At 35.5% G+C, this 13,808-nt stretch overlaps 1 protein-coding gene across 6 annotated transcripts in view; it reads right to left on the reverse strand.

Moving 5' to 3' along the window:
• Positions 1-625: 625 nt before the first annotated feature.
• Positions 626-13,808, reverse strand: part of for (foraging) — a 132,559-nt gene continuing 119,376 nt past the window's right edge. For all 6 annotated transcript variants that reach the window (XM_008198924.3, XM_015982583.2, XM_015982584.2 and 3 more), the window contains 4 exons: positions 8,446-9,049; positions 7,899-8,306; positions 1,206-1,607; positions 626-1,157 (listed from right to left, as the gene is read on the reverse strand). In XM_008198924.3, the coding sequence (XP_008197146.1) occupies positions 992-1,157; positions 1,206-1,607; positions 7,899-8,306; positions 8,446-9,049 (1,580 nt within the window). In that variant the 3' untranslated portion in view covers positions 626-991. The remainder of the gene's footprint in view (positions 1,158-1,205; positions 1,608-7,898; positions 8,307-8,445; positions 9,050-13,808) is intronic.

Raw genomic sequence — 13,808 nt, forward strand, 5'->3', positions numbered from 1 at the left:
TTTTATTTTAAATTTTTGCAAAATTTTAAAATGGACTTCGGACCAGGATCACAGGAATGCAAGGAGGTCAAAAATATAAAGACCTCTTTGCGTTCCTGTGATCCTAATAGACATTTGATTTTTAAATTTTTGCAAAATTTTTAACCAGACTTCGGACCAGGATCACAGGAATGCGAAGAGGTCAAAAATATAAAGACCTCCTTGCGTTCCTGTGATCCTAATCCACAATTTTATTTTAACTTTTTGCAAAATTTTAAAATGGACTTCGGACCAGGATCACAGGAACGCAAAGAGGTCAAAAATGTAAAGACCTCCTTGCGTTCCTGTGATCCTAATACACATTTTTATTTTAAATTTTTGCAAAATTTTTAACCAGACTTTGGACCAGGATCACAGGAACGCAAAGAGGTCATTAATGTAAAGACCTCTTTGCGTTCCTGTGATCCTAATACACATTTTGATTTTTGAATTATTTCCAAAACTTTAATATTACGAGGACCAGGCACTTTGCGTTCATGTGATCCTAATACTCACCTTAATTTTGCCCTTTTACGGCTAAATAGTGCCAAAGGTAGGCACTCCAGATGCCATTCGATCTTCGAGGCAGTAAATAAATAAGACAGCATTCAACTTTAGAATCTTATATTCACAAACTTACACAATAAAAAACTTTACATTATTAAATTATGGATTGCTTTACAATTATTGAAATATACACATAATGTAAATGGGTAACTTTCTGTTAAAATATAAACAGTCACAACATGTACTTGTAAATTAAAAAAATATACAAACAATTCCTTTTTAAAACGAATTAAAATGGCACTTGTGCGTTTTGGGGCCATCTCCACCATCAGTCGAAAACCAGAATTATTGTCATGTGCTAATCGATCGCTTGCAACGCTGCGTTAGTTGGCACCTGCTTACTTTGCGTTGCAATTCCCACAGCTCTCATCAATATCCAATTGTAACAACCTAAACTAACATTACTCTAAAAATCGGCATCCCAGCCCGACACGTCATCAGGTGGCGGGGTGTCCGTGTCCGGGGGGTAGTCATCGAAGTTGCTCGTGTCCGTCACGTGCTTGACTTGCGGCAAAATCGGCGGCGTCAGCGTCCTGTTCACCAGACCCTCCCAGTTGAAACCATCGAACCACCTACAACAATTATTCATTTTTCGCATCAATCACTATTCAACAACGTACTTGTGCTTCTGTATCTCGCTAATCCCCCCTTTCTGGTACCCCAAGCGCTCGGCCGGGTTGTCTCTGCACAGTTTCTTGATAAGGGCCATGGCGTTGCGCGTGATGTTCCGAGGGAAATCTATCGCGTCTATGCCTTTCAGGATGATGTTGTAGGTCTTCATGGGGTCCGCTCCCGTGAAGGGCGGCGTCCCCGTCAACAGTTCAAACATCAGCACGCCAAGGGACCAATAGTCGGCGCTTATGTCGTGCCCCTTGTTCAGTATCACTTCAGGGGCCACGTATTCGGGGGTTCCACAGAACGTCCAGGTCTTGCGGCCGCTGTGCAGCTTCTTGGCGAACCCGAAATCGACAAGTTTCACGTAGCCTTGGTTGTCTAAGAGGAGGTTTTCCGGTTTCAAGTCCCTGAAGATTTCAGAATTAATAGCCGAAACTTTGGAAACTTTGCAAACTTTATTTTTTAACCCACTTTATATCCTGCAATTTTCTTTATTTTTGCAGGAAATTAAACCCTTTAATAGGGCCTTCGATTGAAAAAAAATCATGTTCGGACAAACACCCCTTCGGACCTTAATGACTATTTAAAGATTCTTTAAGATTTCCCGATTTCGCAAACTTTATTTTTTTCACCCCCTTTATATTCCGCAATTTTCTTTATTTTTGCAGGAGATTAAGCCTTCCTATAGGGCCTTCGACTGTAAAAAAATCATGTCCGAACAAACACTTCTTGGGACCTTAACGAATTTTTTTAATTTTTATAAAATTTCTCTATTTTGCAAACTTAATTTTTTTTCGCCCACTTTATATCCTGCAATTTTCTTTATTTTTGCAGGAGAATAAGCCCTTTGATAGGGCCTTCGATTGTAAAAAAATCATGTTCGGACCATCACCCCTTGGGTTCTTAATGAATTTTTAAAGATTTTTTAAGATTTCCCGATTTTGCAAACTTTATTTTTTTCACCCCCTTTATATTCCGCAATTTTCTTTATTTTTGCAGGAGATTAAGCCTCCCTATAGGGCCTTCGACTGTAAAAAAATCAAGTCCGAACAAACACCTCTTGGGACCTTAACGAATTTTTTTAATTTTTATAAAATTTCTCTATTTTGCAAACTTTATTTTTTTTCGCCCACTTTATATCCTGCAATTTTCTTTATTTTTGCAGGAGATTAAGCCCTCTGATAGGGCCTTCGATTGTAAAAAAAACATGTTCGGACAAACACCCCTTGGGTTCTTAATGAATTTTTAAAGATTCTCTAAGATTTCCCAATTTTGCAAACTTTATTTTTTTTCACCCCCTTTATATTCCGCAATTTTCTTTATTTTTGCAGGAGATTAAGCCTTCCGATAGGGCCTTCGACTGTAAAAAAATCATGTCCGAACAAACACCTCTTGAGACCTTAACGAATTTTTTTAATTTTTATAAAATTTCTCTATTTTGCAAACTTTATTTTTTTTCGCTCACTTTATATCCTGCAATTTTCTTTATATTTGCAGGAGATTAAACCCTTTAATAGGGCCTTCGATTGTAAAAAAAATCATGATCGGACATACACCCCTTGGGACCTTAATGAATTTTTAAAGATTCTTTAAGATTTCCCGATTTCGCAAACTTTATTTTTTTTCACCCCCTTTATACTAAGCAATTTTCTTTATTTTTGCAGGAGATTAAGCCTTCCGATAGGGCCTTCGACTGTAAAAAAATCATGTCCGAACAAACACCTCTTGGGACCTTAACGAATTTTTTTAATTTTTATAAAATTTCTCTATTTTGCAAACTTTATTTTTTTCGCCCACTTTATATCCTGCAATTTTCTTTATTTTTGCAGGAGATTAAACCCTTTAATAGGGCCTTCGATTGTAAAAAAATCATGATCGGACAACCACCCCTTCGGACCGTAATGAATTTTTAAAAATTCTTTAAGATTTCCCGATTTCGCAAACTTTATTTTTTTTTTACCCCCTTTATACTAAGCAATTTTCTTTATTTTTGCAGGAGATTAAGCCTTCCGATAGGGCCTTCGACTGTAAAAAAATCATGTGCGAACAAACACCTCTTGGGACCTTAACGAATTTTTTTAATTTTTATAAAATTTCTCTATTTTGCAAAACTTTATTTTTTTCGCCCACTTTATATCCTGCAATTTTCTTTATTTTTGCAGGAGATTAAACCCTTTAATAGGGCCTTCGATTGTAAAAAAATCATGATCGGACAACCACCCCTTCGGACCGTAATGAATTTTTAAAAATTCTTTAAGATTTCCCGATTTCGCAAACTTTATTTTTTTTTCACCCCCTTTATACTAAGCAATTTTCTTTATTTTTGCAGGAGATTAAGCCTTCCGATAGGGCCTTCGACTGTAAAAAAATCATGTGCGAACAAACACCTCTTGGGACCTTAACGAATTTTTTTAATTTTTATAAAATTTCTCTATTTTGCAAAACTTTAATTTTTTTCGCCCACTTTATATCCTGCAATTTTCTTTATTTTTGCAGGAGATTAAGCCCTTTGATAGGGCCTTCGACTGTAAAAAAATTATGTACGGACAAACACCTCTTGAGACCTTAACGATTTTTTTTAATTTTTATAAAGATTCTCTATTTTGCAAACTTTATTTTTTTTTCACTCCCTTTATATCCCGCAATTTTCTTTATTTTTGCAGGAGGTTAAGCCTTCCGATAGGGCCTTCGACTGTAAAAAAATCATGTCCGAACAAACACCTCTTGGGACCTTAACGAATTATTTTAATTTTTATAAAATTTCTCTATTTTGCAATTTTTATTTTTTTTCGCCCACTTTATATCCTGCAATTTTCTTTATTTTTGCAGGAGATTAAACCCTTTAATAGGGCCTTCGATTGTAAAAAAATCATGATCGGACAAACACCCCTTGGGACCTTAATGAATTTTTAAAGATTCTTGAAGATTTCCCGATTTCGCAAACTTAATTTTTTTCACCCCCTTTATATTCCGCAATTTTCTTTATTTTTGCAGGAGATTAAGCCCTCCGATAGGGCCTTCGACTGTAAAAAAATCATGTCCGAACAAACACCTCTTGGGACCTTAACGAATTTTTTTAATTTTTATAAAATTTCTCTATTTTGCAAACTTTATTTTTTTTCGCCCACTTTATATCCTGCAATTTTCTTTATTTTTGCAGGAGATTAAACCCTTTAATAGGGCCTTCGATTGTAAAAAAATCATGATCGGACAAACACCCCTTGGGACCTTAATGAATTTTTAAAGATTCTTGAAGATTTCCCGATTTCGCAAACTTAATTTTTTTCACCCCCTTTATATTCCGCAATTTTCTTTATTTTTGCAGGAGATTAAGCCTTCCGATAGGGCCTTCGACTGTAAAAAAATCATGTTCGGAAAAACACCTCTTAGGACCTTAACGAATTTTTTAAATTTTTATAAAATTTCTCTATTTTGCAAACTTTATTTTTTTCGCCCACTTTATATCCTGCAATTTTCTTTATTTTTGCAGGAGATTAAGCCTTCAGATAGGGCCTTCGACTGTAAAAAAATCATGTACGAACAAACACCTCTTGAGACCTTAACGAATTTTTTTAATTTTTATAAAATTTCTCTATTTTGCAAACTTTATTTTTTTCGCCCACTTTATATCCTGCAATTTTCTTTATTTTTGCAGGAGATTAAACCCTTTAATAGGGCCTTCGATTGTAAAAAAATCATGATCGGACAAACACCCCTTGGGACCTTAATGAATTTTTAAAGATTCTTTAAGATTTCCCGATTTCGCAAACTTTATTTTTTTCACCTACTTTATATTCCGCAATTTTCTTTATTTTTGCAGGAGATTAAGCCTTCCGATAGGGCCTTCGACTGTAAAAAAATCAAGTCCGAACAAACACCTCTTGAGACCTTAACGAATTTTTTTAATTTTTATAAAATTTCTCTATTTTGCAAACTTTATTTTTTTTCGCCCACTTTATATCCTGCAATTTTCTTTATTTTTGCAGGAGATTAAACCCTTTAATAAGGCCTTCGACTGTAAAAAAATCATGTCCGAACAAACACCTCTTGGGACCTTAACGAATTATTTTAATTTTTATAAAATTTCTCTATTTTGCAATTTTTATTTTTTTTCGCCTACTTTATATCCTGCAATTTTCTTTATTTTTGCAGGAGATTAAACCCTTTAATAGGGCCTTCGATTGTAAAAAAATCATGATCGGACAAACACCCCTTGGGACCTTAATGAATTTTTAAAGATTCTTGAAGATTTCCCGATTTCGCAAACTTAATTTTTTTCACCCCCTTTATATTCCGCAATTTTCTTTATTTTTGCAGGAGATTAAGCCCTCCGATAGGGCCTTCGACTGTAAAAAAATCATGTCCGAACAAACACCTCTTGGGACCTTAACGAATTTTTTTAATTTTTATAAAATTTCTCTATTTTGCAAACTTTATTTTTTTTCGCCCACTTTATATCCTGCAATTTTCTTTATTTTTGCAGGAGATTAAACCCTTTAATAGGGCCTTCGATTGTAAAAAAATCATGATCGGACAAACACCCCTTGGGACCTTAATGAATTTTTAAAGATTCTTGAAGATTTCCCGATTTCGCAAACTTAATTTTTTTCACCCCCTTTATATTCCGCAATTTTCTTTATTTTTGCAGGAGATTAAGCCTTCCGATAGGGCCTTCGACTGTAAAAAAATCATGTTCGGAAAAACACCTCTTAGGACCTTAACGAATTTTTTAAATTTTTATAAAATTTCTCTATTTTGCAAACTTTATTTTTTTCGCCCACTTTATATCCTGCAATTTTCTTTATTTTTGCAGGAGATTAAGCCTTCAGATAGGGCCTTCGACTGTAAAAAAATCATGTACGAACAAACACCTCTTGAGACCTTAACGAATTTTTTTAATTTTTATAAAATTTCTCTATTTTGCAAACTTTATTTTTTTCGCCCACTTTATATCCTGCAATTTTCTTTATTTTTGCAGGAGATTAAACCCTTTAATAGGGCCTTCGATTGTAAAAAAATCATGATCGGACAAACACCCCTTGGGACCTTAATGAATTTTTAAAGATTCTTTAAGATTTCCCGATTTCGCAAACTTTATTTTTTTCACCTACTTTATATTCCGCAATTTTCTTTATTTTTGCAGGAGATTAAGCCTTCCGATAGGGCCTTCGACTGTAAAAAAATCAAGTCCGAACAAACACCTCTTGAGACCTTAACGAATTTTTTTAATTTTTATAAAATTTCTCTATTTTGCAAACTTTATTTTTTTTCGCCCACTTTATATCCTGCAATTTTCTTTATTTTTGCAGGAGATTAAACCCTTTAATAAGGCCTTCGATTGTAAAAAAATCATGATCGGACAAACACCCCTTGGGACCTTAATGAATTTTTAAAGATTCTTTAAGATTTCCCGATTTCGCAAACTTTATTTTTTTTCACCCCCTTTATACTAAGCAATTTTCTTTATTTTTGCAGGAGATTAAGCCTTCCGATAGGGCCTTCGACTGTAAAAAAATCATGTCCAAACAAACACCTCTTGGGACCTTAACGAATTTTTTTAATTTTTATAAAATTTCTCTATTTTGCAAACTTTATTTTTTTCGCCCACTTTATATCCTGCAATTTTCTTTATTTTAGCAGGAGATTAAACCCTTTAATAGGGCCTTCGATTGTAAAAAAATCATGATCGGACAAACACCCCTTGGGACCTTAATGAATTTTTAAAGATTCTTTAAGATTTCCCGATTTCGCAAACTTTATTTTTTTTCTCCCCCTTTATATTCCGCAATTTTCTTTATTTTTGCAGGAGATTAAGCCCTTTGATAGGGTCTTCGACTGTAAAAAAATCATGTCCGAACAAACACCTCTTGGGACCTTAACGAATTTTTTTAATTTTTATAAAATTTCTCTATTTTGCAAAACTTTATTTTTTTCGCCCACTTTATATCCTGCAATTTTCTTTATTTTTGCAGGAGATTAAACCCTTTAATAGGGCCTTCGATTGTAAAAAAATCATGATCGGACAAACACCCCTTGGGACCTTAATGAATTTTTAAAGATTCTTTAAGATTTCCCAATTTCGCAAACTTTATTTTTTTTTCACCCCCTTTATACTAAGCAATTTTCTTTATTTTTGCAGGAGATTAAGCCCTTTGATAGGGCCTTCGACTGTAAAAAAATCATGATCGGACAAACACCCCTTGGGACCTTAATGAATTTTTAAAGATTCTTGAAGATTTCCCGATTTCGCAAACTTAATTTTTTTCACCCCCTTTATATTCCGCAATTTTCTTTATTTTTGCAGGAGATTAAGCCTTCCGATAGGGCCTTCGACTGTAAAAAAATCATGTTCGGAAAAACACCTCTTAGGACCTTAACGAATTTTTTAAATTTTTATAAAATTTCTCTATTTTGCAAACTTTATTTTTTTCGCCCACTTTATATCCTGCAATTTTCTTTATTTTTGCAGGAGATTAAGCCTTCAGATAGGGCCTTCGACTGTAAAAAAATCATGTACGAACAAACACCTCTTGAGACCTTAACGAATTTTTTTAATTTTTATAAAATTTCTCTATTTTGCAAACTTTATTTTTTTCGCCCACTTTATATCCTGCAATTTTCTTTATTTTTGCAGGAGATTAAGCCCTCCGGTAAAATGACCGGCGTAATCCAAGTCTGCAAGGGCCTTTTTCCCCTACCTGTAAATAATGTTGCGGGAATGCAGATAATCGAACGCCTCCACCACGCAGGCGGTGTAGAACCTGGTCGTGGCATCGTCAAAGTGTCCCTTATCCCTCAACACCGTCCAGAGCTCGCCTCCCAGACAGCTCTCCATCAGCATGTACAAATATTTGCGGTCTTTAAACGTCTTGAACAGCTTGACGATAAAGTCGCAATTAGCCTCGCCCATAATCTCCTTCTCGGACATGATATGTTGCTGTTGACGCGTCTCCACGATCTGTGCCTTCTTCATCTGCTTGAGGGCGAACGAGCGGTTCGAGTCGCCTTGGATTTGCACGAGTTCGACGCGTCCGAACCCGCCAACGCCCAAAGTCGTGAGTTTTTTCAAATCGGTCAGTTGGACGTGTTCGAACTCTTCGTTTTCCCTGCAAATGGGGTAAACACACGCAAATTAGGACTGAATCAAGACAAACAATGCGACAAACAACTAACTCACCCTTCGTCCACTTAATAAGCGTGCGAAAAACTCATTGAAACAAACGTGGTGATTGTAACTCAACTCACCTTCTCCTGTCCACTCCCTCGTCCTTGTACTTGGTCCTGATCTCGTCCAGGTTCGAGATCAGTTGGTTGAACGTCTCGCGGTCAATGACCAGACAATAGACCCCTTCGGGGTTGTCGACGATGATGTTCGCCGTGCGCAGATCATCCCCTTGGAGGGCTTTTTCGCCGAAGAAGTCGCCCTTTCCCAGCGTCCTGATGTACTTTTCTTCGTTGCTGTCGGGCACTTTTTTCGTCACCTTGACCGTGCCCTTGCTGATGATGAAGAAGGTGTCGCCTCTGGCACCCTGTCTGATGATGTAGTCGCCGTTGGCGTAGAAGGTTTCCTCCAGAACGTCCGATATTTTGATGAGAGTGTCTTCGGGGAGGTTTTTGAAGATGGGGACGCTCTTGAGGAAATCGGTGTATTCGGCTTGTCTGATGAGGCCGGTCCTCATCATAATCGTCTGGAAGCATTGCCGTTCGATGGCCCATAGTTTGCAGTCGGTGGCGGCTTTGATAGTTGCGGTCCTTTGACAATTGTAGAGGATTGCGAGCTCGCCTAGAACCTTGCCAGGGGTGAGGGTGCTCAGGAACTTGTTTTCACGGGAGACTTCGACGCAACCCTCTGGAAAAAACAATTAATTTAAGTGTCGTTGACCTGATGAATCTTTGATTACGATTGGTGTGGATTATGTGGACGTGGGCTTAGTCTTAACACCCACTTAACTATAAAAATAAAACTGCGATATAATTTTCTTGGCCGATTTAAATAACTGATTTGGTTTCTGTTTTTGAAGGATTTTTGCAAACTACATGCGTTACAGGCAATTTTTTCTACAAACAAAAACAAGTCAACCACTGCTTATCTACTTTATTTGCATTTGCATTTATATCTAACTATACTTAGGATATGGAACGACGTACAAATAAAATGTTCCCGTCCTTCATAGTTCTGTTAATGTCGCCAGATGGAGCAACGAATTTTAAAAAATTGTGTTAGCACAAGGCAAAGAAAATAAAACAGGCAGAAAGAGGATTAAATTTTCAATAAAAAGAAATAAACATGATGCAAAATTTTATCGTAAACTGTATTTAAAAAAAAACAACTTTTACCAATTTGCACTGTCCCATGTTTTTCAAAACCCTGCGAATACGGTTGCAGGTGCAAGAAAAATGTTGGGAAGAAAGTTGTAGAGAATTAAATTTCCTACAAAAAAGTCCGCGAGACCATATCCATATCTTCAACCATTTAGGCCCCAAAGTCGTTCAAAGACACTCAAACGACGGATTTACTTTATTTTACCAGTGGTCAAGTTTTGGAAACTTAATTTATACCTAAACTGTTGAAGATAGAAATAAAGTGTTGCAGACTTTTTTGTAGAAAATTTAATTCTCTACAACTTTGTACCTCACTCTTTTTTTGTATCTTCAACCGTATTCGCAGCGTCCGCAAAAATATCAGGTGGAACGCAAATTGCTAACTCTTTTGCACACCGTCGCATATTTATCAAAACGCTGGGAATACGGTTGAAGATACAACAAAAATGTAAGGGACAAAGTTGTAGAGAATTAAATTTCCTATAAAAAAGTCTTCGAGACCATATCCCTATCTTCAACCATTTAGGCCCCAAAGTCGTTCAAAGATACTCAAACGACGGATTTGTTTCATTTTACCGGTAGTCAGCTATCAAAAAGTTAATTTATAGCTAAACCGTTGAAGATAGAAATATGGTGTCGCGGACTTTTTTGTAGAGAATTTAATTCTCTACAACTTTGTTCCTTACACTTTTTTTGTATCTTCAACCGTATTCGCAGCGTCCGCAAAAATCTAAGGTGGAACGCAAATTGATAACTCTTTTGTACACCGTCACATATTTATCAAAACGCCGCGAATACGGTTGAAGATACAAAAAAAGTGTAAGGAACAAAGTTGTAGAGAATTAAATTTCTTACAAAAAAGTCTTCGAGACCATATCCCTATCTTCAACCATTTAGGTCCCAAAGTCGTTCAAAGATACTCAAACGACGGATTTGTTTCATTTTACCGGTAGTCAGCTATCAAAAAGTTAATTTATAGCTAAACCGTTGAAGATAGAAATATGGTGTCGCGGACTTTTTTGTAGAAAATTTAATTTTCTACAACTTTGTTCAATACACTTTTTTTGTATCTTCAACCGTATTCGCAGCGTTCGCAAAAATATCAAGTGGAACGCAAATTGCTAACTCTTTTGCTCACCGTCACATATTTATCAAAACGCTGGGAATACGGTTGAAGATACAAAAAAAGTGTAAGAAACAAAGTTGTAGAGAATTAAATTTCCTACAAAAAAGTCCGCGCGACACTATATTCCTATCTCCTACAGTTTAGGTGTAAATTAAATTTCCGTCACTTGACCACCAGCAAAATGAAGGAAATCCGTCGCTTGAGCATCTTTGAACGTCTTCAAAGCCCAAACCGTTGAAGATAAAGATATGGTCTCGCGGACTTTTTTAAAGAAAATTTAATTCTCTACAACTTTCTTCTTAACATTTTTCTTGTACCTTTAACCGTATTCCCAGCGTTTTGAAAAAAACGGGACGAAGCGCAAATTCTAAATATTAAATAATTTTTTTCTCATGTTTCCCTTTAAATTTTAGTCGTCAGTTTTTCTCAGTCTGTTCAGAATGCAAAACTCAACATTTTAGCATTTTTTTCCAAATAATTAATGAACCGGCTGAATTTTAATTAATTTAAAACAATCAGGCACCGAGATGCTATAACGCTCAAAGCGCCCTCATTTTTACTCTACCGTACTAGTTTTTTGGGTTCAGAACCTCGTTTCGTCTCCTAAGCTATAGTGCTCCGTAGCCTCCGCAGACATAATTATCTTGAGTTTCTGTTAAAGTACAGTATGCCAGTAAATAACAAACCAATTAAAAGTTTAATTAATTTTGGCGACTTACGATTTGTCCTTTTACGGACGCCGTACATCGTCCCGAAACCCATTAAATTACTTTGCAAATAAGGAAGTCATTCACTTGCCGAATTTTAAAAGTGAAACCAGGCGAGTGAACATCTTGTACCGTATGTTATATCATGCGGTAGAAACTCGAAAACATAATTAAATTACTGAGTTCTTTGCCATTATATGCAAATTAAACAATCGAGTAATCCTTGTAAAGCTAAAAATTTATTCAACAGTTTAGCGCATTTATTTATCGGACTTTCTCCCGTGTAATTAATCCCGACATTTGAAACTATTTGCGCAGACTTGGCCAAGTATTTAGTTTGGTTGATTGTTTTGAATATTTTCTCCCATTTGTCGTCTTCAGAATTGTAAAAAATTCGGCGGAGAAAGCTGGTGCGTGTTTATGGCAAAACTATTTATATAATTATTACTTAGATAAGTAATAAAATGATTGCTCGTAAGCGATGTTACGATGTTTGCATAATAGCCATTCCAATTTGACAAATATTTGATTTTGTCTTGGACTATTTCCTTTCCGCGCATTTTGGCGAGAAATCTAACCGTGGATCACATGCTTTCTTCCACAAATCGATCAATAAGGCGAAGAAAGTTCACGCGTGACCGTAAAAGCTTAGAAAATGTGAACAATTCCATGTCATAGGTCATCCACAAGTGCAAAAATCCGCCTCATCCATTTTACTTTCTTCACACGGACTTTCCAAGGGTGCGTCTCGTTAATTCCCACCGTGTTGCTACTGAATTATTCTCTGTCCGTTTCAACAATTGCGACACGTTCTAATCAACTGTGATTATTTTCCTGTAACGGTAGCTGATGATCCGATTCGGTCGCAGAATGTTGTGCGTTACTCTTCCTTGTTCCAACGGCAAATAACCGCTAGATCTAGTTGGTTAACGAGAATAACCTTTACGATTAATTAGTCGCTATAATGCTGATAGAACCGCAATGGAAGGTCAATCACGCTCTTTGGCCGGCGATGCTTATGTGTGCGGTTTCCAGCCTATTATTCAGTGCACAAGTGTTACAACTGGCTCAAGATTGCTTCACGGTTCAATGGCTAGTTCATATAAAAATTTGCAACTTTTGATGAGAGCAATTAAATTAACTACGTTCGAAGCGAGTAGAATTAGGAACAAAGAAGGAACCAAAAAACATTGCATAATCCAAAACAATGCACCATGATGCAACTATTACTGTTGTAAACACAACACCATAAATATTTTCATCAATTTACATGCTGTACAAGTGACTGTTCAAATTGACTATTCACTCTCTTGTAAATGAGAGGATGATATTTTATTTGACGTATCTATCCAGCAATCTACTGCTGGTTTAAAGGTGATTGATTCGAACAATGAACGAATAAATTATTAAATTACGTATTATGTGCCCTTTTTGTGGCTTTCTTCGTGTTATTAAGGTCGCTGACTTTGCTTTATTTGCTCCCTGACGAGCAAATGTGGGTGTAACAAGATAACGAAATAAAACTCAGGCAGAATTTGCATTTAATTTCGATTAGAACCAACCGTGCACTTTTATCTACGACAAAATTCCTCCTTGTATTATTTAATAAAAAAATATGATTGATTATTTTAAACAGAATGAGCCGCATTTAACAGCTAATAAATAATAAATAATAAATAAATAAATATATAAATAATTAATAATAGCAGCTAACATGAATAAAAGTTTTCAAAAACGCTGGAATAATAAAGCGTTTATTTTATACACTTGAAAATAATTTCAGGTGACTTTATTAAAAAAAAGATTGATTTTCTAACTGAAAAAATTTGGTAATTTATTAGCAAAACAGTTTTTTCCACACCAGGAAATTGCTTTTACATTTCGTTGGGTAAAAAATTACTAAAATAAATGTGTTGTGTGTTATTTCCTTAACGGCGTTTTCAAGGATAACTCAAGCAAATAATTTTGTAGATGTTGGATGGAGAAATTGTTGTTATCGCAGTATCTCCGCATAATGTTGAGACTTGTTATCCAGTAGTTAAGCCTTACTTTATCGTGATTTTTTGACAAGTCAAATAATTCCCAGTCATTGTAATTTCTTACACCGATTTATTAAAGTTTATGTATTTTAAAGTTGAGCTAAATTAAACAAAACGGCCTTTAAGGCCAATGAGTCCGAACAGAACAGTTCCGAGTTTAATTTAAATAAAATTCTTGCAAAGCTATGACTTTCCATTAAGTAAATTATTTCTTATTAATTATTATTTAAGATAGTTGATGCAATAAGATATGTTGTTTTGTGAAGTAACGATAAACCAAAATTTAATAGGAAAAAAAAACAAAACCGTATGAAACGTGTTAAAAGCCGAAAAATAAAGACGCGAAATTACAGTTTTTGTCTTTAGTTTTGAAATTCATTCGCCAATTTTTATCTTCAAAAATCAACAACTGTA

This window comes from Tribolium castaneum, chromosome 6 (assembly GCF_031307605.1).
Source record: "Tribolium castaneum strain GA2 chromosome 6, icTriCast1.1, whole genome shotgun sequence".
NCBI lineage: Eukaryota > Metazoa > Arthropoda > Insecta > Coleoptera > Tenebrionidae > Tribolium > Tribolium castaneum.